Below are 24,687 nucleotides of genomic sequence, written 5' to 3' on the forward strand. Positions count from 1 at the left end.
GTAAAAACTATAATGCATCAATAAATTAATGCAAAATTGCATTAAATATGTAGATTGATTTGAAAAGAATTCTCCTTTTTAACTATGTTGAATCTTCTATTCCACAAATAGTATTTTTCTCCATTTACCTTGAGCTTTGATTTTCTTTCATAATGTTTTGTAATCATCTGCACACAGGTTCTGTTCATGCTTTGTAGACTTATACCTAAACATTTCAAGATTTTTAAAGTAATAAAAATGTTATATACATTAAATATATGTTCATTGCTACAATAGAAATTGAGTTAATTTTTATGTGTTGACCTTGCATTTTATAATCTCACCTAACTCACTAGTTTTTATTTTGTAGACTTCTTAAGATTTTCTTAGGATTTCTATACATATAATTATGTCATCTGGAAATAGGACATTTAAATTTTTTCATTTAAATTTATTTTTTAATGTTTTTAAAATTTCTTTTTTCCTATCTTATGGTGACAATTTGATCTTTAAGTTCTATGTCCATAGCTGTGTTAGTTTCCTGTTGGAGCTATAACAAATTAACAGTCTTAGTGATGCAAATATATTTTGAGTTTTCTAACTTACAAATTTATTTCTACCTTACAGTTTTGGAGATCAGACATCTGAAATAAGTCTCATTTTGCTAAAATAAAGAAATTGATTGACAGCAGTTCCTTGTTGGAGGCTGTGGAGGAAAATCATTTTTCTTTCCTTTTCCAGTTTCTAGTGGCTGCCTGCCCTCCAGGGCTCATGGCCCACTTTCATTTTCAACATTAACAACGTATCTTCAACTCTGTTTTTGCCTCTTGCTTCCCTCCTTCTTTATTCCACTTAACAAGACCCTTGTGATTCTGTTGGACCTACTGGAATACATAGGGTTCTCATCTCATGGTTAGCTGATTAGCAATATTAATTCCATCTACAATTTTAATTCTCCTTTACCATATAACATAATCACAATTTCTGGGGATTTGGCCATGAATATCTTTGTGGACCCCTTATTTTGCATACCTCAGTAATATTGAAAGTATACACCTTTGCTTCATTGTCCTTGAACTTAGTGGGAAAATATTCAGTCTTTTACCAAAGGTGACTTGTTAGCTGTGATTTTTTTCTAGATGCCTTTTATCAGGTTAAAATTCTGTTCTATCCCTAGTTTCCTGAGAGTTTTCATCAAGAATGAGTGTTTGATTTTGTCAAATGATTTTTCTGCATCACTTGTCCTAATTATGTTTTATTTTTCTTTTGGACTCTTAATATGTTGCATTATATTGATTGAATTCACATATTCATTCAGCCTTGTGTTCCTGGAATAACTCCCTTTCTCATTATATATTATTCTTTTTATGTATTTCTGAATTCAATTTGACAGTGCCTTGTTGAATATACTTTTTATCTACTTTTGTGAAGGATATTGATTTTGATATCAGAGTCATGCTGACCTCATAAAATGAAAAGGGGAGCTTTCACTCCTACTTGTTGGAAGTAATTACATAGAAATTGATATTACTTCTTCTTTAAATATTCAACAGAATTCACCAGTGAAATTGTCAGGGCCTTCTACAGATACTATTTTATCATTTTAAACTATGAATTCAGTTACTATAGTAAAGGACTGTTCAGGTTATTGATTTCCTCTTATATGAGTTTTGGTATATTTGTCATCCTCAAGGAATTGGCCACTCAAGTTGCCAAGTTTATGCTCATTGTGTTGATTGTAGAATTCCTTTATTTTAATTTTAATAAGTGTGGAGTCTATTGATAGCTCCTCTTTCACACTACATTGGTAATCCATGTTTTCTCTCTAAGTCTTGCTAGATGTGCATCAATTTTATTTATCTTTTCAGAGAATCAGCTTTCAGTTTATTTTTTCTATTGTTGCTATGCAGTTGTACTAATTTATCTGTTATTTTCTTTCTTCTTGTATTCAATTTATTTTGCAAGTTTCTGAAAAGAGAACCTCGATTGTTGATTTGTAATAATTCTCATGTTTATTACAAGCATTTAATGCTATAAATTTCCCTTGAAGGACTCTTTACCTGCATCTCACATTGTGACATGTAGTGTTTTCAGTTTTGTTCACCTCAAAATGTGTTATAATTTCTCTTTATACTTCTGCTCTGATCCATGGGTTATTGGTAAACACACTGTTGAATTCTGTGTTTGGAGATTTATCTACTATCTTTCCTTTGAGTTTTAGTTTGATTCTTTTATGCTCAGAAATTATATTTTGCATGACATAAATTCTTTAAATTTTTTTTTATTTGTTTCATGTCCTTGATGTTTATCTTGATGACTATTCCATGTGCATCTGAAAATAATGTGGTTGGTTTAGTGCTGGATGATGTGTTCTATAAATGTCAATTAGCTACTGTTGGTTGATAGAGTTACTCAGTTTTTCTGTATCCTTTCTGATATTCTCCTCATTTGCTTTGTCTAGTATGGGAAAAGTAGTGTTGAAATCATCAGTTACAATTTTAAATTAGCCTATTACCCTTTCAGTACCATGACTCTTTTGTTTCATCTATTTTGAGATGCTGTTTTAGATGCAGGCATATTTAGGATTTATTTATTTTTCTCTTCCAGTTGAATTAACTCATTTAGCAGTATATAATATTCCTCTGTATCACTGGAAGTTTTTCTTGTTCTGATATCTACTCTGCCAGATATTAAAATAGCTACTCCAGCTTTCTTTTCTGTTAACAATATATATCTTTCCATTCTTTTGCTTTAAGACTATTTGAATCTTTATATTTAAAGTGGACTTCTTATAAGAAGTAGATTGCGCTATACTTTTAAATCCACCCCAACAGTCTTTTTTTTTTTTTTCAGTTTGGGAGTTTTATGCATTCATAGTTAATGTATTACTAATATGGTATGTTTAGGTATGTTTAGAAATACTGCCTTACTTGTTTTCTGCTTATCTGCGGTCTTTTGTTCCTGTTTTCTGCCTTTTAATTATTTTCCTTTATTAATTCAGTACTCTTTTATTTATTTTATTAATTCAGCACTCTTTTACACCTCTTTGTTTCTTGTCTAAAACAGTCACTTCTTGTATTTTGTGATTTCCTTATGAGTTCAGTTTTTGTCCTTTGTACTGCTCCTTGGTTCATGTTTGATCCTACATCTGGGAATTTGGAAATACTATAGCCCTTTCCATTCTTCCAGGCTTTCTTATTCTATTTAGAGTGTGATGCAAACAGTAGTGAGTCCAAAAATACATGTTCCATTTTAGAGGATAACTCTCTTGAGCTTCCTCCTCTCTAGAATTCTCTTGACTCTTTCTGGTTCCCTGTGGTCTGCATTTTACCTCTTCTGACCAAAATTTGAGACTTCAGTTTCTTTACTCTGCTGTTTCATACCTCCTGCAACTGTGTGTGCAGATCTGGTGATGGAAGGACAAAGAAAGAAAAAGCCAAAAGCCAATAGGTATTCTCCCCATGGTGTTGGGACCATAGGTACTCTGGTAAGATGAAAGGATTCTCCTCTCTGAGTTTTGCATTCATCCCAGCCTCCTGTTGCAGTTGATTCTTTGGAGGCTCAGGCAAAACACACAAATGAACAAAAAACTTCTATGGAATTTACTTTGGTTCACGACCCCTTTCTTGTTACTCTGACTAGCAAGCCAGGATACTCTTCAAGCTTATGTCCACAACTAGCTACCTCTGATTCCAACCTAGGCGGTAACAGGGCATGGGGGTAGTGTACTTTGTGGGGCTTGGGAACTCATTGCCGATTTGAAGGTACTCTGAATTTTGACCTTATTTCCCCACTTGCCTGCTGTCATCTATTTTTCAGAGTCCTAAGATAGTTGTTCCACAAGGTGTTTGTGTTTGTATTCAGTAGAAGCTTGAAGAAGTCTTACTCAATCTTGCCTGAAACCAGAAATGCATTAAAGGATTCTGAATAGTGGATTTTAAAACACAGCAGCAGGAGTGAAGATTGGGGATATAAAAGGCAGGAGAAAGGATTTGGACCTTTTCTTCTTTGAATTTAGTTCCTAGACATCAGCAAAACAAAAGGATATTATTTCAAAAGACTTTGCTATTATTGTTTTATACAACATTAATTGTATTACTATTGTTACTAAAGAAGCATTGAAGTAGTTAATGTAAGAAAAAAAATATCATTGGATGACACTACATTTATTTTGCAGGTTAATATTTTTTTTATTTTGATTTATATGTAGGGGAATTGCTACACCTTCTATTTAGAGCTTCTAAAGCCAGGTGAATAATGTCCATTCTCAGATATTCCAGCCAATCTAGTAGCTAACATATTTCCAAGATTACTAGAGAGGTCTCACATCCAAAATTCTGGAAAATAATTCTTTAAGCTTAGACCAAGAATAACTTTATCCTTTCTTCACCCACTTCTGTCTGGTCACCCGAACTTAAAATATATGTCCAGAAACTTTTAACCTAACAATTTAGTTGGTACTTTGGGAACTAATGTCTTATCATTCAAAGGAAGGGAACAATCTACTATTATATAATCAAGTCCAGGGTGCAAGGTACTTTCCTGATTTCCTTTATTCTCCACTGCACTGTAGGTATTGTGAAGCAAGCTTGCAGTACACTGTTACCAACTTGTCTGCATCTGGTAAGACAGAAGACATTCACATGCAGTAAATTATATGAAGCAGACTTATTATACACAGATAGTCAGCAAGGGACCAAAGACTAGGATCCATTGTGAGCCAGTTTCTCAAGTCTCCTAAAAGCTGCCTGGAGCAGATGGAGTCTTGATGGCACATGCTCCATTTGCACCATAACTAAAGGACCCCAGAGACAGTTTTCCCTGGGTGATGCTCCTCAGATGCTGCATGAACCACTGGACTAAGCTTTGAAGGACATTCTGCTTAGGAGTGAGAGAAATAAACCCAGGCTCTCTCAGGTAGTTCTTCCTTACTCAAGATGTTATTTCCCTCCAGGGAGAAGAACTATTTCAGGCATTTCCTTCCTATCTCAGGGCATTGCCTTCCCAGTTCATTCTAGAGTCATTGTTGATAGTTACAAGCTAGAAAGGTGGGAGAATTGAGTCATCCTGAAGCCACCTGGAGAACTATGTGTACAATAGTACCTCAGTACAGATGGGGAACCCAAGACTCAGAGAGATTCAGTAACTTGTCCATGAGTACAGCATCAATTCCAAAATAAATGTTCTCTCATCATGCCACATATTTCCACCCATTATTGGCATCCATCTTTGAGCAGATGAAATTTAACAGATAACTTAGGGCTGGAGATATGTAAGAGATAAAGGATCTGCTGGGGGAGGGATGGAGTAGGAAGGAAACGGCTTCTGAGATTGAAATCCTTCAGTTCTGCATCTGTTCTGTTTTCCCTTTCGATACGGGGATTTTAGTGGAAGAAATAATCTATTTTCCCTTCCTTTCTTTTCCTTACTTTTTCTAAAGAACATCTTTATTAGGACTGCAGTATCTAGGTAGAAATGTTAAACCTCAATCCCTCATCCCTCAAACCTATTGGCACTCTTTTCCCTTTCTCTCTTTGTGTTCTAGAACTTCCTCAAATAGATGTACTGATTTTGAGTCTGTTCCTTTCTTCTGCTTTCCAGGCCCTAGATGAAAAATAAAGGATGAAGAGTCCAGCTTCTGTGAATAAACCTGTGTGATTTTCAGGCTTGGCCAAAGACAATTGTAAAAGCTTTACCTCACAGGCCCCAGAGGGGAAATCTGCCTCCCCATGATATTCTGGAAGGAGTCTCCATGAAGGACTCATCTCCCTCTGACTGGTTGTGCTCTTTCACATTCCTAGCCTCAGTGCTTTCATGACTAGGTTTCTTTTTTATATTATTTATTTATTTATTTTTGATTCTCTTTATTTGAGGCCTTGGGCTGAGATCTTCGTTGCCTCTATGGATGGCCCCTTACTAGACGAAAAAGGGGAAACTTGAAGACATCTAACCTACTTCTGACTGAGTACCCATTACCTTTCCATGCATAGCACTCAGTCCTTGCCTTCTTCCCCTATTTCAGCATCCATTAAACTGCTAAAGCCTTTATTTGAGGTTCCCTCAACAGTGAAAGGACCCTTGTGTTTACCAACTGCCCCCTGCCATGACTCTCCATTTTTGTGTTGTTCCCAGGGAAAAATAAAGCAGGGAGATTCAGGGTTTCCTCTGGTTTAGACTCCAGCTTACACCACTGCAGTAAGTGATTAAAGGCTTAACTCATTTTTCACTTGTTGCTTCAGTGGCTACTCAGATACCTGACGGCTAATTACTTGCAGCTCCACTGAGATGCTGACAAAATGAAGCCCACTAGAAGCAAAGATGAATCTGGAAACTGGGGACTCACTGAATGTTCCACTGAAGGAAACTTGCAGGCCAGCTTCAGAGGAAGAAAGACTCCTGGCAAATTGTGTTCCCACTCTCATTTCCCAAACCCAATTGCATTTCTCTCTAAATTCTCACTCAGTTTCATAGTTGCTCAGTTTAGGCAAGCTTCCCATGGTGAGAAATGGTTTTCTAGTAGCATCTGCTATATACCTAATACTACATCATAAAATAGTTGTCTTATTTTATGAAATCATGCAAATTCTGTTATGAACTTCACACAAAATATGCACATATGTTTCATGAACAATTAACTAAACAAATAAATGAATGACCAGACAACCATATAGCTACCTCAAACCTGAATCCTGGGATCAGAGAAAGGAGAAGCCACACAGAGAACAGACCTGGTGATTGCAGAATCTGACAGGGGAAGGAGGGAAGAGAACAGCAGGTAGTAGTAGGTAGGAGCAGGGGAAAAAACGGAGTGGGGGGAAAAACACAGGAAGTAGAAAAGGCAATATGACACCTCGATTCTTACCTCAAAAGCCAAAAAATCAATTTTCTGTCTCCTGACTGATGTTTCTGAAAGCTTAATATGCCTCTGTAGAACAAGACCAGGAAATTGGAGAATGTCCCTAGCACTACCCTGCTGAGCTCCACCAAGTTTAGTTTGAATGAAATGAAAATTCAAAGTATCAATGTGTTCCATTTCCATTGGAAGCTAAAAGGGTTTTTCCTTCATTTTTTTTTTCTCCAGAAAAAAATCTTACTCTTTGAAAAATCTAATACAACATCTGGAGCCACATTATTCTTCTCCCATCAGTAAATATAAGGTTGACCAACATCATCCCGGATACTTCATTGTCTTGCTGACAACAACATTGTAATTGGTATTAATGCCTGAAAATCAAAGCCTTTCAGAAATGATAGACTTGATTTAGTACCATTGGCAATGCTCTCATTAAATCAGTGAGGACTGTGTAGTACAAATGTACAGTTCCTTTATCTACCACTGTAACAACCTCAGGGAGCCTCATTGAAAATGCACATGACAGATCAGGTAGGTAATACTGTTGCCCAAATAAAGAGAACATAGAAGTGAGAGTAAGATAATATAAAATTTACCTTACAGAAATCATTAAGTAATCATTACCTGGGTAAATTATGCATTTTACACAATCTGTAATATTCTATATTTAAGAGCCTTGGAGGGACAAATATACATTGCACTAAATGTCTGATGATTCTAAGTCTGAAAGTGATGGCTCTTCATTATTAGCTGCCAACACAAGTCACTGGATTACTTTAGGCAAGAATATGCAAATACTCTCCCTTAGGAAACTGGGAGGTAGAATTCTATCTCAATTGACTATGGTCATCGCCATTTCTGCTCCCACTGTGCTCAAGTCTGTGCACCGTGCACCCTGCACCTACATAAGTGCATCATGCACACACACACTCACACACACACACACACAGAACAAAGATATACTATATGAAAATCTCTACAGAGAAGAAGCCATCATTCATAGAGGCAAGTGAAGAATAAGGAGAAAAGAAAAATGTGAAATGATGGGGAAAGTTGAGAAAGGAGAAGAACATATGGGAAATAGAGAATGACATATATAGGAGGGTAGGCAGAGCAAAGTTTAGAAAGGGTGTAGAGGAACATGCACCTAGGACTCTACTTGTGGCTTTTATTGTCACAAAATAAGGAGTCTGCTTAAAATCGCATCCAATGGGATATAATTACTGAAAAAGTAAAAGGCATTTTAATCTATAAGACTGTCTTAGAGATTAATGACTGAGAAAAGTGAGAAAGGCATCAGTTTTGCCCTTCCAGGTATAGCAGAATTCAAGATGGGACAAGCTCATTTGCATAATAATATTTGGAAGCCAGGAACGAGCCACCAATAGCAATAAGAGATCTATTAACCTGCAGATCCAATGGATCTCTCAGATTAAATGATCCTGAGGAATTTAAAAGATTTGGGGGCTGGGGAGATAGCTCAGCTGGTAGAGTGCTTGCCTCACAAGCACAAGGCCCTGACTTCGATCCCCAGTACTGCAAAAAAAAAAAAAAAAAAAAAAAAAAAGATTTGGTTGCATGGTCCCAGGAAAGGGGTATAAATAATCCCAGAGCAAAGCTAACCTGTTTGGGAATCACCCAAATACTCTTAGGCAGAGTATGTGGCAATCTTGCTGGTGGAATCAGTGTGGATGGTGAAAGTACATGACAATTGTTGCTCCCTGACGGGCAACAAGGTCCGATGTACCTCCTCAGGTCCCGCCTGAGGAGAATACTGGGCCAAGCTGGATGATGAGTGTCCAAGGCAAAGGAAACACATCAGAGCAGGGAGGTCTGTCAGCGCAGGAGGCACAGCAGGAATCTCAACTTTATTGTATGGGTCAGGCTTATATAAGGCCTTAGGGGGTGGAGATAAGCAGGCCAATCAGGGAGTTACACATAACTGGTTGCTGGATAAGAACACGTTTTCCAGTTTCCAGGGGAGAGCGGCAGTACAAGGAAGTCCAGGTAAACTGTTGGCGGGTCAGGCAGTGCCACATATGAGGAAGAGGTTGCCATGAGGGTGCAGCCGCCATTATAGGGTGCGTCCCTATAGACAATCTCAGGAGAAGGTGAAGTCTGATATCTTTCATCAGAGACAGGCCAGGTACAGCAGTTAAGACAGCTGGCGAGTGGAGAGAGTTCATCTTTTGTGGCTATTGCAAGAACATTTGGCTTGTCTTGATAATTTTCCTGACAGGTTTGCAAACCAACCACTATTTCCCCTCTTACTGCAATTGTGACTAGTCCTTCTTAATTGACCTCTTATGATTCAAAGCAGCCTGGGGATTTCTAGTCCAGGCAATGGTTGCAAAAGCACAAAACAGAAGTCAAATCAACTCATATAACAGAGAAAGCCTGGGTTGTGCTTGAATGAAGTGCTTCACAATTTAAAATAAACCAACATGAAAGGGAAATCATCACTTTTTCAGAGACTATAAATAATGCAGCAATCTTCCAGAAAAAAGCCAGTTTTTCATTTAAGATCATGTTTGCGCTCTCCGGGCAGCCCGAATCTCTGCGGTTCCGGTCCCCGTTGAGTTCAAAAGGATCCGCGGAGTGGCGACGGGCCCTGACCCGCAGCCAGTCCGAGTAGTAAGATCTGCCGATCCTGCAAGGTATTCAACCCTTGGCAGCAATGACTGACCTCCGGACCACACCTTCTCCTGGAGAACTGACCACCCCACTTCTGCAGGCCACTGAGGCCTTGTCCCCAGAAGCTGAAGAAGCCAGCACAGCACTTATTGCAGTTGTTATCACCGTGGTCTTCCTCACCCTGCTCTCGGTCGTGATCTTGATCTTCCTTTACCTGTACAAGAACAAAGGCAGGTACGTCACCTACAAACCTGCAGAAGGTGAGCCCAGCACCATCCTCCAGATGGAGAGTGACTCAGCCAAGGGCAGAGAGAAGGAGGAGTATTTCATCTAATGATTCTCAGGCCCCAAGGAGTTAATTCCTGGCTCCAGTGCTAACACATCAACTGTTTATTAGAGGAAAGTTTTATCTGAAGCCAGTGAGTGACATTGATGTGGGCAATTCCAAGTTTCTTCCAGGGTACAGGCCCAAATGCCAACAGGACTAAACTCCCAGTTCATGACCAGGGACATGAAAAAAGCTGCTTATGTCTTTGACCAGACCATGTAATAGAGTTTGTGTTTGTGACTCGCCAAGGTGGGGCTATGCTAGGGAACATTTGAGTATATGCCTCAACACATTGAAGGAAGGAAAAGAATGTCGCTGGTTATACTCTGTTCCCTCACTTGGTCACCTAGTTATAGCCCTAGTGGAAATATCCATAGAATTTCTTCCCAGTGGTTTGATTCTATAGGAAAAGGCCAGGTTAGGAGGGATAGGAGACTCAGGGGCTCTTACCTCCTAATGAATGTGCTGCATCCCTTAGTTTCAGCCCCCCTTTCCATGTTCCCCAATAACCTTACATGTATGCTATTTTTAGCCAAATTAAACTTTTTGATATAGAAATCAGGTTTTCATGTGAAAGAAGTTAGCTACATTTTGACTTAATCTTTGCTTAAACTTTTTTGACATCATTTTCTTTTGCTATTTAATCCCTTTGCATATGTCCTATTCTAAGCAGTAAGGAACCTAGGAAAGTTCCAGAAATTCCCAGAACTTATCGGCAGTTTGAGACAGAGATGGTCCAGGAAGCTTGACCCAGAGGAGCATCATCAGAAACATACCCTGGGAGAGGAGTTGGTTTAGTCTCCAGTGTGTCCCAGATCCCATACAGAGGAAACCAGGAAAAACTTACCTACCTCCTTTCCCACCAGCTTCTTCACAATCCATCCAAGAAGTTTCTTGAATTTAATTTAGTTTCAAAGTGATGTGTGTTTAAAAGGTACAATGTTTTGGTATAAATTATTAGCTCCTCAGATAATGTTTACTTTGGAATTAAGCTAGCCCTCTTTTAAGGTCTTTATGTATTGACTTCATTATCCAAGCTTAAGTGACCCAAGGTAAGATCCAAAGGCTGAGCAATCAATCTTGGCAGCCCAGATTCCAGTTTTCAGTATTTCACCATGCAGAGTTTTGGGAAAACTAACTGAAGGGTACCTGGAATGTATAGGGAGATTGCAATACTAAGACATTTTCCTCAATTTGAACTGTAGAGCAAGTAAGGAGAAACCAATTTTGTTCCCTGAGTAAGTTAAGGTTCAGAATCCCAGGATATGGAAATTGTTTAGGTAGTGAAGAGAAAATAAATGTAGACTCTAAAGTGAAATTCATGAAAATAGTCAAAAATCTTGGCCTTGTACTCCTGCATTTATTTCAAAGAAAACAGAATAGTACCAGCACCTAGCTGAGTTCTAGGTGGGAAATAAAAGAAGTTATATTCAGAAAAAAACAAACAAACAAAAAACATGTTTGCTATTGAGCTATAGAAAACAACATCAAGCCCCCAAAGCTGGTAATCTTGTTTTTAAATTGTCCCTGAAATTCATGTCATTGCATCCCCTGAGACAGGAGTAGTTGGTTTTAGTCTGAATCTTGGTACTTCCTAGGTTTTTTTTTTTTTTTTTTTTACCTATTTGATGTAGAAATGTCCTCTCTTATTTATGTGACTGGGACACATATAAATGTCCCATTTAGTTATTTGGGTTAGTTTTTTAGTCTTGCATCTCACCAATTGTTCCTTGTAACATTCGACTGGTAAAGCTTTCAGCAGGTGGGTTCTCCAATATTGAAAATTCACCCTAGCTTGGTTCAGACATTTTAAGATTATGAGTGATGGAAGAATAAAGTACACCGAAAAGTAGCTTAGATTAAGCAACAGGGCATTGGTTGAGCATGAGTGCCCAAGGATGTATTTGCTGAATTGTAGCCTGAAGCAATGTAACATCACAGCAGAGAGCTGAGGAACAACTGTAGCCAAGAAAATGTGCTAGTGTGTGGCAGTCAAGGACAGGGTGACTTAGTTTGAGCAAAATTGCTGTCTACAGAACAAGAGCACCATTCTTCAAATAGCAACAAGGCCCCTAGCCTAGTCATAAGCATCAGATGCTAGGAAAATGCCATAGGTCTTATCAATGTGACAGAGCTTTGAAGTCAGACATTATATATTTACCTATTTCTATATGCAGGTCGAAAAATCATTAGTGCATTGGTTTTGTTTTCAAGAAAAATGACTTGTAGGTATATAGAAGGACATACACAAATATTACAACCTCAGGATAACATGATGGAAAACAGAACTAGAATTGAGAATGAGGCATATCCATGTCCAACAAAATGGATTAAATAGACCAGGCATTAAATGATGAGGAAGACTTACAAATTGGTTTTGTGCCTTGAGTTCCAAGGTAAGTTGAAAATTATGAATTCTAATAGATTGTAAAAATGTCTACCTGTGGGAAGCCATCCATGTTTAGCAGAACCAGGCTTGGCTGAGCCATGGGATACAGAGGTCTGACTCCCAGGAACTGGCAGCCATGAGAGACTGTTTCAGATAGCCTGGGGTAGGTGACCCTGTACAGAGGTGGCTCACCATCTGAGGATATGCTAATTCTCTAAGCAAATGGCTTCCCTAACTCCACCCCATCCTGTTCCTCACAGAAGAAGTTCCCCCGCCAATCCCCCTTTACCTGTGAGTATAAATAAAGGGGAAGTTGGGCTCCACTATCTTGTATTGAGGCCAGATCTTGGCATGACCCAATCTGTTATACCCCCTCCTATTTGAAAAGTTTGTTGGCTCCTGTGTTTATTTGATTAGATACATTTCTTAGTGATTAATCAATAGCTGGCACCGTCCTCCAACAGAAATCCTTTTCTTCATCCACACTGGACATGACAGAACCCCCCACATCTACCAGTAATTTCAGACCCTCTACCCAAGTCCTTGGTATTGCCTTCTGACAAGACTCAAGGTCCCAGTGATCTGCCTAGTGATCTTCTCCTGTCAATGAGATTCTAGTAGAGATGAGGTGAAGGGAGGCTCAGAAAATGTTTATGTATCAGGACTTTCTCTTTTTGAGGTTGTAATATTTGTGTATGTCCTTCTATACACCTACAAGTCATTTTTCTTGAAAATAAAACCAATGCACTAATGATTTTTCAACCTGCATATAGAAATAGGTGACTATTAATGTCTGACTTTAAAGCTCTGTCACATTGATAAGATGTACAGTATTTTCCTACCAACTGTTGCTTGTGACTGGGCTAGGGGCCTTATTGCTATTTGAAAAATGGTACTCTAGACAGTAATTATTATTATTTTATATATATAATAAAATATATATTATATAATTTCTAATGCTTCCATAAGGTTGATACTCATAACATTATTTTACAGATGATATAACTGATGTTGTGAAGAATGAATCTAGGCATATGAATAGTAAATAACGCCAAGGTTCATCAACAGTTCTGCCAGCCAGTGAGTTCCATGCCGTTTCCATTGAGCCAGGATGTTGATGGGAATAAAGCACAGACTTAGCTGTGTTGGTTGGTTTTCTCAAAGTGGCATAATATTTCATACTATAATCTACTATCTTTATTTTCCTAATGCCTATCTAAGCAAGATATTTTCAAAAAATATTTCTTGAACTGATGTGCAAAGACTGAAATGGTATTTAGAACAGACTGTCTGCATAAATCACCTGTAAATAAGTTAGAATAGTGGTAATGGAACAGGCTTTCGTGTAAGAAAATATGAATTTAAATCCTAATTTGAGCTGCTCATTAGACTACATGACCTCGTATGAGTTTCTTGTAGTCTCAATCATCTCAGTGGAAAATGGAGTTGATAATACTTTTCTTAAACATTTTAATATAAGTTAATTGAGTAATAGTTTATAAAATAGTTACTCATCTTGTCCACAAAAATATTCTATACATAGTAGATACTATTAACCTGTTGACTAAAAAATGAAAAGCTTTTTGAAAATTTAAAATAGGTAATTCACTAGTAAATACATTAGCACATTTCATAGTGTATAGAATTTTTTTTGCAGTAAGGACACAATTATAACAGAAAATATTCTAATTGTATCAGTTATCTAATTCTTGATAATAACAAATATTAAAATTATATATAAAGTTTTTATGAATTCATTTTTAAAATTTATTGGTCATTAAAGGTAAGATTTTAAAAAATTTGCATTTTCTGATTTGGCACTTTGAAATAACATTTTGTAAACAAAACTAAAATATAGTTTAAGGAATTGAAATATCAAATTATTGCAAATTTGGAATTTTTAGCTCAAATAGAAATTTTGTTTCAGCAGTGACTGGACATACTAGGAAAAATCCATATTTGCTGAATTTACTTCCGGTTTGTTCAGGACTAGGGATTTCCCTCAGACCTCCACCTTAGATCCTGTCTTGCTCCTCTGCCTTCTATTCAAGGGTGTTTCCTGGGTCTAGGACTGTGAGGCACTTGTTATCCCAAAGAGAAAAGTAGTGGGCTCCATGGTATAGTCACATCTCCTGTGCTGGGGAACCCACAAGGCTTTTATGAAAGATCTGAGAACATCATGGTATCTGCCTCAGACTGTAAACAGAGATTTGATGTAATCCAGAGAAATGATAGCAACCAAACAGATTGCCTTACTCTTAAAGGAAAAAGACTTTTCCCAATAATTTTCCTCACTGCCAACATTGAGGAGGTAGGACACTAAAAGAAGTCAGTAATCTTATCCCCAAGGAAGGCTTCCTCAAAGCACATGCTTGGATGGGATCGCGTTTTGCACTAGATTAATTCTTAATACTAGACCTGCTTGGAAAGTTGTTATACGCAGGTTGAGGGAGAGGGTTTGGTCATGGCAAAAAACAAAACAACAACAACAAAAACCTACTCTGTCTACCATTCAGACCTTTCACTCAACTGATAATATTTGAGTAGCTAGAAATTAGTCTTAATGTGTGATAAGATCATATAACTCTTCTTTTATAAAATGGGTTAGCAAAATTTTCTAGCATAAGTGCTTCACAAAATAGAAATAACTAAGCCTTCATTTGGAGAAAGTTCTTTATTGATTCTAAAATAACTATTTTTTTTCAAGTAAAAGTTTCAAGTTTGAATTATTTAGCAGAGGAGATGATGAGAATAAAGTTGTTTATTCAGTGTACTAGAAAAATAAATAATTTTGTGGAACTTTGAAGAAGAAATTGCTGTCTCAACAAATCAGTCCATTTCTCCACTTTCAACATAGCTCCTTATGACTATTTTAAAAAGCTGAACCTCCATTTCTAATCCAAGTTTTTTCAGGCAAGTATGTAAGAAAACTAGCATTTTGGTAATGATAAACTAAAAAGCTAATTTCAAGATGACTGCTTTTATTTAAGGTGTGACATTTCCTTTTTCCTTTATTATTTTATATCAACAACATATTTTTAACTGCAACTTTCTATATATAGTAGTGATTTAAAAAGATAAATGTGAAAGGAAAATTATTAAAATGTTGTCCCAATCCTCAAAAGCACTAAATGAACATAGTTTCACAGAATTATATGACATAAGCAACCTCTTCATCACAATTTATATATGTGTGCAAACATATATATATATATCAAATGAAAGAAACTTATCATTGTTATATTAATTATGACAAATCTGCTGTTGCAGAAAACCCCAAAATCTCTGTGGCTTTGCAAGACAGAATTTTAGTTCTCACTCCCATAAATCCCAGCCAGCTCCTCTAAGATTTCAAGGTCTTAAATATCTGTGTTTTCTATACTTTTTTACTTTTGCTTGCAAATCGGTCAATTCTTTCCTGAGTTTATATTTGTAATACTTTGCTGAAAGACTAAAGCAAGGACAGGGATAACTACCACTCTGATGCTTTCCTACCACTGCTCTTGATCTTAGCTGCACTGTGCATGTAGTCTGCCTTCCCTTTCATCCGAGGTGACAGTTTCATTGAATTTTTTTTAGCTTACTTTTATTGGAAAATCTATTTATTTTGCCTTCGTTCTTGAAGGATCCTCTGGATTCTAGCTTGACAGGCTCCCTGCCACTTTTTCAACATTTTACAAATGTCCTTGCATTGACTTCCACCCCCTGTTGTTTCTGAAGTCCAAGATCATTTGAATTGTTGTTCCTGTGTATGTAATGTGTCATTTTTGGGGGGAGGGGGGAGGGGCTGGTTGTTTTCAAGATTTTCTCTTTATATGTGGTTAGCAGTTGACTATGGGAAGCTTAAGTGAGGTTATATGTGTATTCATTTATCTGGGGCTTCATCAAATTTCTTGAATCTGTAAATGTATGTCTTTCACAAAGTTTAGAAATGTTTTTGGAAAATAATTGTATTCTGCCCTATTTTCCATCTCCTGCTGGGATTGCAATTACACATATGTTGTAGCTTTTGAAGTGATTCTTCAGGTTCCTGAGACTATGTTCTTTTACCTTCAATCTTTTTTCCTTCTTATTTTTAAATTGGAAAATTGTATTGAAATGTTTTCAAGTTCATTGACTACTCTCTTTCTTCATTTTACTCTTAAGGCAATCCAGTGAATTTTAAAATTTCAGATAGGCTTTTTAGTTCCAGGATTTTCATGCTTCTTTTCTATAGTACCTATTTCTCCACTGAAATTTTCTATACTTTTTTCATTATCAGCCTACTTGAGCTTAGCTTTATCTTTTCTCTTAAGAATGTTATATTTCCTGTTTTCTTTATATTTTGAGTACTTTTAAATTGTATAATGAATAATTTTTGAATATTTTGAAGGAATACTCTAGATGTTATCATATTGCTTTGCAAAACCATCTTCTTCTCTGTCTGTTATTGTAGTAGTTTAATTGTACTCAAACTGAAACCCTCATCTCTTGGACAAGAGTTAAATAACATTTCAGTTCTTTAATAATTCATCTTGGGGCTTGGAGTCTTTCCCACATATGTATGATTCAGAGATTGGCAGATTTGGGTAGAGTTTATGTACAGAGTTTGAAGGGCCACCTCTCAGAATCTCTCCTTTCCAAGATTCCTCCTCATTTTGCAGTAGTGTCATTACCTAAAATTTACCCATTGATCTTCATGTTGGTTAGACTGGTTTTCTCTCATGTTTAATCACTGAGAACATTACCCATTTAAACCTGTCCTTTGGTTAAAAGGCACAAAAATGGAAAACTATTCTTCTGGCCATTCTCTTCTTTGACTCCTTTCAGAATCTAACTTCTTATTCTCTAATGCACTCAGGTAATAGTTTCTTGCTTTTTCAGTGTTGCTTCATTAAGGGATTAGTCTGGTCTGGTCATCTGGGAATCAGAAACATCTTTACCAAATGTCTTGCACCATTTTCCAGACTTCTGATATGAGTTTACTGCCAATATCTTCACATTAAGTCAGTGTTCAATATTTTAGATTTTTGCTGTGGAAGCAAGCTCTCACTTCAGGGCATACATTTCTGTATTAAGATAGTACTAGCCTTTGATAACCTTTTTATTTAAGTACCTTAACAAAATTTGAAAGTTCTCTTTTTCTGACTGAACAGTCCAATGTGGACACCCTTGTTGGGTGACTTCCATTGAGGTGATGAATGAGGAGTCTAGTCTCCTTCTCTCATATGTATCTATCATAGTGAACATTTTCCCTGGAAGGTGATCTCTGTTCCAGTCATCTGAGGGGCCAAGCCATGGTGAATTGAGTGAAGGACACCTGAAAGTGTAAACACTCTTTCTGACCCCATTCCTGAGCTTAAGTGACAGTTTTTCAGTAAGATTTAACCATAAGGAAAAGTGGGGCATGTATTCTATTCGTGTTACCAGGAAGAAGGGGAATGAATTTGGTAGACAGCCAATCTTTTCTGAAACTTTTTTCCTGTTCTAATCTTTTTAACTGCTTATTATATCTTAGCTTGTGTGTTGAGCTTTTCATTAGGGTTTCCTCAATTAATCTTCCTTCTAACTTTTGTCACTAGCAGAGGTCCTTGTGTCCAGCAAAGGGTAAACTTGGGAAAAGCTTTTGTGAAGAAGATACTGGAGTGAGGACCCTGTTTCTGGGACAGTTATTTTGAGTTGGGTGAGGTTGAACAGATATTTAATGAAGCCACAGGTAACTGTAGTGAATTACATTGCTTTAGGAAGGAGTACCCAGAGAGAGGAAAGTGTGTGTAAGAAAACCCAAAATATGTGGCTTGGTAAAATGCCCAGATCTGGGTGGATTTTTTTAAATGACCTGTATGGAAGAGAATAAGCATCTCAGAAAGGTGTGTTCAAGCTTGGATATTTTCTACGTTTTTGGCAGCAAGTTTTGTTCTTGGCAAATTACCCAATAACCATTTAAGCTTAGCTATTCATAAGTGTACATAGTTCATAGTGTTCACAATTTATAGCCTTACTGCAACTTCATGTGTGCTGCTTTTAGAACTAGCTATGTCTCAGCTTTCTGAAACATGGCTCCACCTTGCAACTAAGTTACAAAATTGCAAAATGGGAAAACAGACTCAGCAGCACTTACCTGAAAAAAAGGAGATAATCAACCCTACGTAGTTTTATCATAACATCTGAAAAATCATGTCAAATTTTACTGAGCATATTTTATGACATCAAAATGGCAAAAATAAAAGGCAAAAATATAGATGCTGAGAAATTTATCTTTTTTTTTTTAAACTTTATTTTATTTAGTTTTGTATGTGGTGCTGAGGATCAAATGCAGTGCTTCAGGCATACCAGGCAAGCTCTCCACCATTGAGCCACAATACCAACCCTGAAATTTATCATATGTAATTAGTAAAATGACAAATACTTCTCTTCTTCAAGTTATATATTGTTTTCATAAAGAATGCATGCCAAATTTAAAAAAAAAAACATAGATCCTATGATTACATGTGTTGTAAGTACCAATAGGTACTTACAAATCTTATTAATTTGAATGTTACCTATATTCAAAGTAAAATGTGTGATGTTGTACTCTGAGTTACTTTACTGACATTAACAATAATGATTGAGATGCTCATGAAGGGCACATGTTTTGGAAATTAGGGGAAATTAGCCATTAGAACAATGGCTTCTGCATTTGGAAAAGTTCACAGTTGAAAGGATAATGAAGGAACAGAAAATATTGCAACAGCATTGAACTATCAACCAACGATTGACCTGAATAGTGTTATGAAAGTGCTGAAGGATTGTGTGACTGAGCGCAAAGTGGGTGCTAAAGTCAGAGTTTGTGTACCCCTGAAATTCATAGAGAAACCACACCCCCAATATGATGTATTAAGTGGGGCCTTTTGGAAGATGTTTGGGTGATGAGGTCAGAGACAATTTGAATGTGATTAGTGCCCTTTTATAAAAGAGGCTGGACAGAGACCTCCATACCCCACACATCCAGAAAGTGCCTTCTATGAAGAAAGGGCTCTCACTGGACCGTCTGCTGGTACCCTGATCTAAGAATTCCTAACCTCCGGAACTGTGAGGAATAAATCTCCATTGTCTCAAACTACTCCCTTATGGTATTTTGTTTTACCAGCCCAAAGGGACTAAGACAGAGTGAGAGATAAGATTTAATACTTAGAAAACAGTTTACAAGAAAGAGACTTTTCAAAGTCTGCATATATTAGGATAAGCCTACCTGACAGAAAAGCGAACAAGGATTTATAGAGAGGAATGACCTTGCTGTAGGTAAGAATTGTCTATAAGGGTTACTGAGCCTTGAACCAACACTCCACACATGCTCTCCGGTGGATCTGGGACAGCTCTGACTGGGGAGGTTGAAGAAGGGAGAGTGGGGGAGGAGTCCTCCTAGTGATTGGGCTCCACAGAGAGTGCTAAGGGAGCAATCTAGGGAAGAAAAGGGGAGAAAAATGAAAACACCTACCCACACCAGTAGATAGAAAATTAGACCTGTGCTCTGTACAGCTCTAAGATTGTAATATTGCTTTATGTTCATAAGCAAAACAGTGTTTAGATTTAGTGAATGATTTCATAACAAATAAATAAACAAACTTCCCTAGTGTGATGACATGGTTTTGGTGTCAGTCAGAATGGAGTTCGAATCTTGCCCCACGCATTACCAAGTATACATATTTGAGTGCAAATCACCTTAGTTTTACTGAGTTCCTCATCTAGACAAGTGGGATAATCGCTTTATAAAATTATTTATAAAAAATAATTTATAAAATTATTACTAGTTTATAAAATTATAAATATAAAATTATAAATAGTAATTATAAAATTATTAACAGTTTTTTATGAGACAATAAACAACCCAGTGTATTGTTGTGTAAAAAAAAAAAATCCTCAATGTGTGGTAGCATATTCCTTTTATTAAAATCTTAGTGATTCTGTGCCCAGAGAGATAGCAACTGAATTGGTTTAATGCAGGAGTTAGTCCCTGGGGATTGGTGCCTTCCAGAACTCTCTATCATACATATTACTTGAATAATGAAACACGCACATCCAAATAAATTAACTCTTAGGGACCCTAAACCCTTTATGGAAAAAGGTAATCAAGTATGAATGAATGAATGAATAAATGAATGAATAAATAAACTTATCTACTCCCCTAGATTTTGGAGAAGGAGAATATGCTATAAGGAGAGCCTAATTAAAGTCGGTGGGAGTCCAACATTCAATCAGTTACTGACAGAGAAGGAAGCAGGGTAGAAAAAGAGGTATGAGGGAATAGGGAGAATACAGCTTCCAAGACTGATGTGTGAACTCTGGGATCACGGTTCAGTAGGCTGTAGAGTAGCTTGTAATTTCTATCTGTTTCTTACAAGAGCAATAGTTTCACAGTGCCTCACTGCTATCCAGGTAACTGAGAATTCATATCATAATGGATTACTTCAACCAAGTTATGATAATTAAAACAACTTGCCTTTTTTATGATGTGCTATGGTTTGCAAAATACCTTCAGAACCATTATCTCATTTGACTCCTATGGCAACCAGATAAGGTATGTAGAACTGATGTCATCGTGATTATAAAACTATCCTTCATGAAGAAAAGGTAAATAGCAGTGTTTAAAAACAGCAGTGCAATATTTAATGTGTGTTGACTTATCTGTATTGTATATAAGAATGAACAAATTCAGTTTATACTTCTTGAAATACATAGTACTGATGATGAATTTTGTATTTATAAAAATAATTCATAGCATAATTTCTCCCTTGCTGTTATCTCAGAGAGTTTTTAAATGTGATTATTTGAAACTATTTAAGAGCTGAGCTAGAATTCACTTCAAATTCTTTTTGAAAATATAAAAAAATTATAATCAATTCATAATAACTGTACACATTTATGATCATTTGAAATAGGAATATAATACACAATGATCAAATCGAGTTTGTTAACATTTCCAACTCCTTCAACATTTATCATATCCTTATGTTGGAATCCTTTAAACTCCTCTCTGTTAATTCTTAATAAGATATATAATAAATTATAAACTATAGTCACCCTTTGTTGCCTTATCCCTCCTCTTTTTGTGCTGGTACCCATTGTCCCCATTTCTCTATTCCTCCTCTCCCTTCCCTTCATAGCACCTAGTGCCCACTCCTCTCCTCTCTACTTCTACAAAGTCAACTTTTTTAGCTTCCACATATCATTGAGGATATGTGCTATTTATGGCAAGCTTTCTTCTTACATCGGTTTAAAAGTATGATGCTCAACATGGTTTGGTTCTGAGAACTAAACTGATATCTACAAGTAAAGGTAGGATATAATAAAACTATGAAGGTATGGTTTGAAGTTGGGGTGAGGGAGGAAGAGCTATGCTCCCCACCTCCCTGTTGGTTCAATTCTAACTCAGTGCACCTGTATATCTTCCTTAGAGCATTAAGAGGTGCATCAAAGTGATAAGTGGGAACTTCAATAAGAAAACCCAATAGTCTCAATTTAGGAAAGTGTGCTTAATATTTCTGAATTAGTCAGGGTTTCCTAGAGGAACAGAATCAACAAGAAGTATGATTATAGAAAGGGAATTTATTAGATTGGCTTATAGGACCAGAAGCTAGGTAGTACACAGTGGCCATTTAAAGGCTGGAGAGCTGGAGGAACCAGTAGTTGCACAGTTTAAGAGGCAGAAACCTCAGAACAAGAGGAATCAACAGTGCTACCCTAGTCAGAGACCAAGGCTTCTGGAAACTACCTGAAGAATCACTGGCAGAGTCTGCTTTGGAAGAAGGAAGGGTCGAAAGTCTAATATCCTCAGGTGATTACAGCAGCAATGAAGAACCCATTCAAGAATCAAGCTTGCATCTGCTGCTGCTGCTTCCTTGTTCTTCCAACTTTTATTCCATCCAAGCCACCATCCTATTGGATAGTGCTGCCCATGCTTAGGGAGGGTCTCCCCTTTAGTTCACTATCCTATATGCCAATCATTCCTAGACACACCCAGAAACCTCTTAATCTTCAACATCTTTTAATGCAAGCAAGTTGACAATTCAAATTAACCATTACACTTTAGAACCTCATTTTCCTAACCTGCACAATAGTCATAATTATAGTATCCATTAGAATATAAAATTATAGCAGGGTGCAGTAGTACGCATCTGTAATCCCAGCCACTTAGGAGATTGAGGCAGGAGGATGGAATTCAAAGCTAGCCTCAGCAACTTGGTGAGGCCTTAAGCAACTTAGCTAGACCTAGTCTCAAAATATAAAAAAGGACTGGGGATGTGGCTCAGTGGTTCAATCTGGAGTACCAAATAAATAAATAAATAAATAAATAAATAAAATGAAATTATAATGTTTATTTCAGAGGGTTATGGTGAGGATTAATGAAGATTACATGACAGACATCTAGAATCCTAGCAAAAAATAGCTCAATAAATGTTTCTTCTTCTACCTCTCCTCCTCCTCTGCTTCCTTCATCACCATCATTATTCTTTAATTAAGCTACACTCAGAACCATGATAAGTTTGACTATTTGCTGCTTAATGATCTAAAGTATATGCTTGTTCCAATGGATTTATCATTTTTGTAGTTGTTTTTACCAGCCATCCCTTCTCTCAGGATTGGTTTCTTTAGAAAGACCAAAACAAGAACAAAACATTCAGTAGCCATTTCTTAGCTTCTTTGTCAAAAGAAACCAAGACTTCTACAAACTGTTTAGATGATTGTCTTTCACCACTGACCTGTTTGTTTGGCTTTATAAAAAGGGTAAAGGAATACTTTTTTAAATTTTAAATTGGAGATTCTGAATTCAAATGTATAATGCTAATATGCAAGTAATTTCCAAATATATAAAGACAGTTCTAAGTACCATGTGCACAGCCTAGTGACTGATTACAGCAATTGTAAATTTAGGGGTCATTTGGTGAAAGCTGGAAAGAGAAATCCATTTAGTGACGGCAGGTCGCTAATTGATACCTTTGTAGAAAACTTATGGCCAGAGAGGAGCTTATGGCACAGGAAATGTCCCATTGCAAATACTATTTGTTGTCCATTAATTAAGCACTTGGGAAGCTTTGTTAACTAGGACAGGTCTCAAGACCCTAATATTGGTCAGTAAAGATACACATATTTGAAAGTGTTAATTCAATTTCCTAACATATTCGTAAGTTCACTGAATGACTAAACCTGAATTATATTTTATCCCTCAGATAGGGAAGCAGAGGGCAAAGCTGTTTAGATAAAGCATTTTTAAATGCCCATGTGCTGGTGTCATTTAGAAAACAACTCTGACAGCTTCTGTAACTGTTCAGGTTTAAAGAATATCAAATAATACCATCTGTAACCTATTAGTGATCACGTGCCATGACCTTTTCTAGTCCTCACATTTACCTTTCCTACAGCATTGGAATGAGTTGGCCACGTCCTCTACCTCATGGCTCTCTTCCTTTGGTGCCTTTCACATCACCCTTGTGCTCCTGATTGGATTCCTCCCTCCTTGACTGATTCCTCTCAGTCCTTCTCAGCTTCTCGACCTCCCCCCATGTCTACACCCCTAAAGGTTTATTTTTATGATATCTTCCCATCTTTATTTTCTCTTTCATTGTACTTTATTCCAGGAAGCTTCAGCGGTCAATTTGATACTATGACTGCCCAGTGGAGACCCCCACCAGGACTCCATGTTCCCACCTCCTGCTGGACCACATGGATACTAGGTAGGTCTTTTAGAGTTAACAGCTTTGGACATGTCCTGTCATTCTCATTTCTCCAACTTGTTCCCCCCATTTGGCCATTTGTATTGTTAGGTCCCCTCTTACCCATGTTCAAAAATATGGCTGCTTGGCTGGGCACAGTGGCACACACCTGGAATCCCAGCAGTTTTGGATGCTGAGTCAGGAGGATTGTGAGTTCAAAGTCAGCCTCAGCAACTCATTGAGGCCCTAAGCAACTCAGCAAGAACCTTTCTCTAAATAAAATACAGCAAAGGGCTGGGAATGTGACTCAGTGGTTAAGTACCCCTGGATTCAATCCCTGGTACCAAAAAAAAAAAAAAAGACTGCTTTTGCTACTTTTATTCTTCTGGCTCATTACCCTTTATTCCCAACCCATGTGATTTGTTAGTAAATGCTGTGGATCATGTAGGGGACTGCAATGAAGACGTAACTTTATTTACTATAGACTTATAATAACACTTTTGAACTCCTAATTTACTGATTCTGGTAACAGAGGTGGTGGGGTTACAGGAAGTACTTAAAGTTTCCAATGAAAACTATTTAATCTTCCTGATTAAAGTGGTTCCTACTAGTTCTCTTGCAAATGCAATTAGCCTTTCTAGATTTAATTCTTTTTATCTTTCATAAGAAATAGTCTTGGTATAAAACAGGGTTACCCTAAGAACATCATCAAAATTCTCTTCTAATGGTTAAGGTCTCAACATTACCTTTTTATTACTCTCTTCACTTTTACTATTACAAATTTAATTATTCCTAAGTCAAATGTCTGCCTCTGCCTAAGGAAGGCAAAGTTGAG

The 24,687-nt window shown here is 37.0% G+C and overlaps 1 protein-coding gene across 1 annotated transcript; it reads left to right on the forward strand.

The window, feature by feature from the left end:
- Positions 1 to 9,472: 9,472 nt before the first annotated feature.
- Positions 9,473 to 9,800, forward strand: LOC124984349 (small cell adhesion glycoprotein-like). The gene has a single exon (XM_047551861.1). It carries the CDS (start codon positions 9,510 to 9,512, stop codon positions 9,798 to 9,800), a length of 291 nt encoding a protein of 96 aa, XP_047407817.1. The 5' UTR covers positions 9,473 to 9,509.
- Positions 9,801 to 24,687: the final 14,887 nt, after the last annotated feature.

This window comes from Sciurus carolinensis, chromosome 5 (genome assembly GCF_902686445.1).
Source record: "Sciurus carolinensis chromosome 5, mSciCar1.2, whole genome shotgun sequence".
Classification (NCBI taxonomy): domain Eukaryota; kingdom Metazoa; phylum Chordata; class Mammalia; order Rodentia; family Sciuridae; genus Sciurus; species Sciurus carolinensis.

Bases quoted from the DNA above. Each gene is read 5' to 3' on its own strand.
- LOC124984349 (XM_047551861.1), top strand. From the start codon at position 9,510: ATGACTGACCTCCGGACCACACCTTCTCCTGGAGAACTGACCACCCCA.